The sequence below is a fragment of the Siniperca chuatsi genome, linkage group LG5, assembly GCF_020085105.1.
Source record: "Siniperca chuatsi isolate FFG_IHB_CAS linkage group LG5, ASM2008510v1, whole genome shotgun sequence".
Lineage (NCBI taxonomy): Eukaryota > Metazoa > Chordata > Actinopteri > Centrarchiformes > Sinipercidae > Siniperca > Siniperca chuatsi.
In genome coordinates, this window is record NC_058046.1 from 555,001 (window position 1) to 560,000 (window position 5,000).

A 5,000-nucleotide genomic window follows, 5' to 3' on the forward strand; every position below is an offset into this window, starting at 1 on the left:
AACAAAACAAAATCCTCATTAATACAGATGTTAAAGTAGCTTTCTTTGAACCGTCGGTGCCGTTAGTGAACCGGCCTCTTGTGATGAAGGCGGCGGCATCAACAGACGCCGCTGCACAATAAACAGCGACCTGTAGGACACGCCCACTGCGACTCGCGAGGAAGACCTGCCCGGCCTCACACCCCTCCCCCGATGAGCGACAGGAAGGACAGGAGACTCCCTCCTGAGTGGAGTGGTGATGGAAGGACAGGAGACTCTGGAGTCCTGAGGAGGTGGAGTGGTGATGGAGGAGTGGTGAGTGGTGATGGAGGAGGAGTGGTGATGGAGGTGGAGTGGTGATGGAGGTGGAGTGGTGATGGAGGTGGAGTGGTGATGGAGGTGGAGTGGTGATGGAGGAGTGGTGATGGAGGAGTGGTGATGGAGGAGGAGTGGTGATGGAGGAGTGGTGATGGAGGAGTCGTGGTGATGGAGGTGGAGTGGTGATGGAGGAGTGGTGATGGAGGAGGAGTGGTGATGGAGGAGTGGTGATGGAGGTGGAGGGGGGCACAGATGAGCTAGACGCACCGGATAACCCAGGTACGTAATTTATGTCCCCTCGTTTGAAACAAGAGTAAACTATTCAAGTCGTGTTCCAGCCCCGACGTCTCCTCTGCACCTCCTGCGTCTCCTCCTGCATCTCCTCCTCCTCTGCACCTCCTGCCGGCCGTGTCCTCCCAGGTGCAGGTTGCCGAGGAGTAAACTTAATAAAAGGCTCATCTTCTCTTTACGAACGCGTGGAAACGAGATGAAACTCGTATCTGCGACAGATCCAGTTAAATATGATTAAACGTCATATTTTTTTGGTTCTTTTGCAAAAACAGATCCGTTTGTATTTATCTTTTTTTATTGTGCACTTCAGTTTATCAATCAAACGGCTTTTATCTGTTTTTGCAAACGAACTCTTCGTTAAATATACGTGAGGTGGTTTCGGGTCGGAGTCGCCGCGGACTGATGTCTGTCTGTAAGGACGGAGGTCTGCAGGGGGCGCTGACGGCACACTGTTAATGTTACCATGGCAACAGCGAGGCAGAGAAACAGCAGATAAACAAACTGAAAGACTCGAATGATAAAATAAAATCTCAAAACTTTATTTCTCTTCATTACAAAGACGACTTTTACTGTTAAAGTGCTTTAAAATCAGAAAATCATTCAGTCTGAGCTGATGATGTCATTAAAACGTCCCACCAATCAAAGGCTGAGATGTGTCGGGTTTGTTTGTTTGCAACAAGTTTCAGATTATTGATTTCAGGTTGAATAAAACAGAAGAAACTTCACACAGAACAACCAAATACACCTGTTTGACTGAGTAACACACCACCTCCTCCACCTTCTCCTCCACCTCCTCCAAACTAACAAAGCATTTAAAACCGTGTTACATCGTCTCTGGACACTGGATGATGATTGGCTCCTTCAGTCAGGCTGCAGGTGTCTCTTGGCCCCGCCCCTCTGTGTGACATCGCTCCTGTGGCGATGTTACAGCTTGGCTCGGTGGCGGTCTCTGACGGCGAACAGGACGGCGTGAGCTCGGTCGAACGACTCGCCGACGGCCGACTGGACTCTGCTCCTCCAGCGCTGCAGTTGAGGACGCTGCTGCAGGACGTCCCTGCCCCCCCCCACAGGCTGCAGAGACACACACTGAGCACGCTCAGAACCAACGACCAATCACCAAACCCCTCCCCCAACATGTGGAGAAACACAAACGCAGGGTTTGTAGCAACAGCAACTGAGGGGGGCGGGGCTTAGAAAACAGTCAGCTGATCAATATGTAAACCAATCGGAGCCTCTGACCTGCATGAGCTCACAGACGGCGAGCAGGTCGGCCACAGTGATGTCATCGCCGCAGAGGAAAGGCTGTCTGCGAAGAAACATGGACTCCAGTTTATCCAGAGTGTCATCGAGCTGAGAGAGAGCACGAATCAAACGCACCTCATCCACCTGAGAGCCAGACTGAGCCGGGAGGAGCATCTGAGACAGGTGGAGACGGAGAGAGACGGGTGGAGACGGAGAGAGACGGGTGGAGACGGAGAGAGACGGGTGGAGACGGAGAGAGGCGGGTGGAGAGAGAGACAGGTAGAGAGAGAGAGACAGGTGGAGACGGAGAGAGACAGGTGGAGAGAGAGAGAGACGGGTGGAGACGGAGAGAGACGGGTGGAGAGAGAGAGAAACGGGTGGAGAGAGAGACAGGTAGAGAGAGAGAGACAGGTGGAGACGGAGAGAGACGGGTGGAGAGAGAGACAGGTAGAGAGAGAGAGACAGGTGGAGACGGAGAGAGACGGGTGGAGAGAGAGAGAGACGGGTGGAGAGAGAGACAGGTAGAGAGAGAGAGACAGGTGGAGACGGAGAGAGACAGGTGGAGAGAGAGAGAGACGGGTGGAGACGGAGAGAGACGGGTGGAGAGAGAGAGAAACGGGTGGAGAGAGAGACAGGTAGAGAGAGAGAGACAGGTGGAGACGGAGAGAGACGGGTGGAGAGAGAGACAGGTAGAGAGAGAGAGACAGGTGGAGACGGAGAGAGACAGGTGGAGAGAGAGAGAGACGGGTGGAGACGGAGAGAGACGGGTGGAGAGAGAGAGAGAGAGACAGGTGGAGACGGAGAGAGACAGGTGGAGAGAGAGAGAGACGGGTGGAGAGAGAGAGAGAGACGGGTGGAGACGGAGAGAGACGGGTGGAGAGAGAGAGAGAGAGACAGGTGGAGACGGAGAGAGACGGGTGGAGAGAGAGAGACAGGTAGAGAGAGAGAGACGGGTGGAGACGGAGAGAGACGGGTGGAGAGAGAGGCGGGTGAGAGAGAGAGAGACAGGTAGAGACGGAGAGAGACGGGTGGAGAGAGAGAGAGACGGGTGGAGAGAGAGAGAGACGGGTGGAGAGAGAGACGGGTGGAGAGAGAGAGACAGGTGGAGACGGAGAGAGACGGGTGGAGAGAGAGAGAGAGACGGGTGGAGACGGAGAGAGACGGGTGGAGAGAGAGAGAGAGAGACAGGTGGAGACGGAGAGAGACAGGTGGAGAGAGAGAGAGACGGGTGGAGAGAGAGAGAGAGACGGGTGGAGACGGAGAGAGACGGGTGGAGAGAGAGACGGGTGGAGAGAGAGAGAGAGAGACAGGTAGAGAGAGAGAGACAGGTGGAGACGGAGAGAGACAGGTGGAGAGAGAGACAGGTAGAGAGAGAGAGACAGGTGGAGACGGAGAGAGACGGGTGGAGAGAGAGAGAGACGGGTGGAGAGAGAGACAGGTGGAGACGGAGAGAGACAGGTGGAGACAGAGAGAGACGGGTGGAGAGAGAGACAGGTAGAGAGAGAGAGACAGTTGGAGACGGAGAGAGACAGGTGGAGAGAGAGAGAGAGACGGGTGGAGAGAGAGAGAGAGACGGTGGAGACGGAGAGAGACGGGTGGAGAGAGAGAGAGAGAGACAGGTGGAGACGGAGAGAGACAGGTGGAGAGAGAGAGAGAGAGACAGGTGGAGACGGAGAGAGACAGGTGGAGACGGAGAGAGACAGGTGGAGACGGAGAGAGACGGGTGGAGAGAGAGAGAGAGACAGGTGGAGACGGAGAGAGACGGGTGGAGAGAGAGAGAGAGAGACAGGTGGAGACGGAGAGAGACGGGTGGAGAGAGAGAGAGAGAGACAGGTGGAGACGGAGAGAGACGGGTGGAGACGGAGAGAGACGGGTGGAGAGAGAGAGAGAGAGACAGGTGGAGACGGAGAGAGACAGGTGGAGACGGAGAGAGACGGGTGGAGAGAGAGAGAGAGAGACAGGTGGAGACGGAGAGAGACGGGTGGAGACGGAGAGAGACGGGTGGAGAGAGAGAGAGAGGCGGGTGGAGACGGAGAGAGACAGGTGGAGAGAGAGAGACAGGTGGAGAGAGAGACAGGTAGAGAGAGAGAGACAGGTGGAGACGGAGAGAGACAGGTGGAGAGAGAGAGACAGGTGGAGACGGAGAGAGACGGGTGGAGAGAGAGAGAGAGACAGGTGGAGACGGAGAGAGACGGGTGGAGAGAGAGAGAGAGAGAGACGGGTGGAGAGAGAGAGAGAGAGACAGGTGGAGACGGAGAGAGACGGGTGGAGAGAGAGAGAGAGAGACAGTTAGAGACAGGTGGAGAGAGAGACAGGTGGAGAGAGAGAGAGACAGGTGGAGAGAGAGACAGGTGTGTGTTTAGATTAATTTCTGATCTGATCGATTGATCGATGGTAATGTGTTTCCTGTGTGTTCTTGTTCTTGTATCTTTGTGGGGACCAGGGTTAGACCCTCACTGTGAGGACCTCTGTCTGTTTACGCTGTTACTGTTGCGGTGCGAATCATAGTCCTCACAAGTACACAAGTACAGACTGCGTGCGCGTACCTCCAGCAGAAACACTTTAGCAGCGTGCGGCCGCGTGTTGCTGTGATGCCAGGCGGTGTATTCGTCCACTTTGGCTCGTCTCTCTGGTTGCCGTGGATACCAGTGCTCCGGGACGTCGTACTTGGTGGCCAGGTACTTCAGGATGGCATCGCTACAACACACACACACACACACAGACATGCAGAGGGGTTCAACACACGCTCCGGCTGCTCGTGTCACTTCCTGTTAGTGATGTCACCGCGTACAGAGAACAGACCTCCTTCAAGTTGTACAAAAACAGTCAGGAGTAGCGTGTGTGCGCGTGCGTGCGTGCGTGCGTGTGCGTGCGCACCTCTCTGTGAGGACGAAGCCGTTGTCCACCATAACAGGGACTTTCTGCATGGGGTTCAACTTGGTGAAGTCTGGAGTCCTGTTCTCTCCTGCACACAGAGAGAAGTGTAAAGAAAAGCTCAAACCAAACTCCATTCAGAAACCGCGCAGTTTAATGTTCCCTGCGTGTTGGTAAGCATACAGACCTGACTAAAGAGGTCGGTCTAGACCTGCTCTGTAAGAAAAGGGCAATGAGATAACTTCTGTTGTGAACTGGTGCTGTATAAATAAAATTGAATTGACTAACAAAAACTT

The 5,000-nt window shown here is 54.4% G+C and overlaps 1 protein-coding gene across 1 annotated transcript in view; it reads right to left on the reverse strand.

Moving 5' to 3' along the window:
- Positions 1–1,106: 1,106 nt before the first annotated feature.
- gstt2 (glutathione S-transferase theta 2) overlaps positions 1,107–5,000 on the reverse strand; it is a 4,682-nt gene continuing 788 nt past the window's right edge. The window contains exons 2-5 of the mRNA XM_044195813.1: positions 4,708–4,795; positions 4,377–4,527; positions 1,828–2,004; positions 1,107–1,659 (exon numbers count right to left, since the gene is read on the reverse strand). Coding sequence (XP_044051748.1) covers positions 1,513–1,659; positions 1,828–2,004; positions 4,377–4,527; positions 4,708–4,795 — 563 coding nt within the window. The 3' untranslated portion in view covers positions 1,107–1,512. The remainder of the gene's footprint in view (positions 1,660–1,827; positions 2,005–4,376; positions 4,528–4,707; positions 4,796–5,000) is intronic.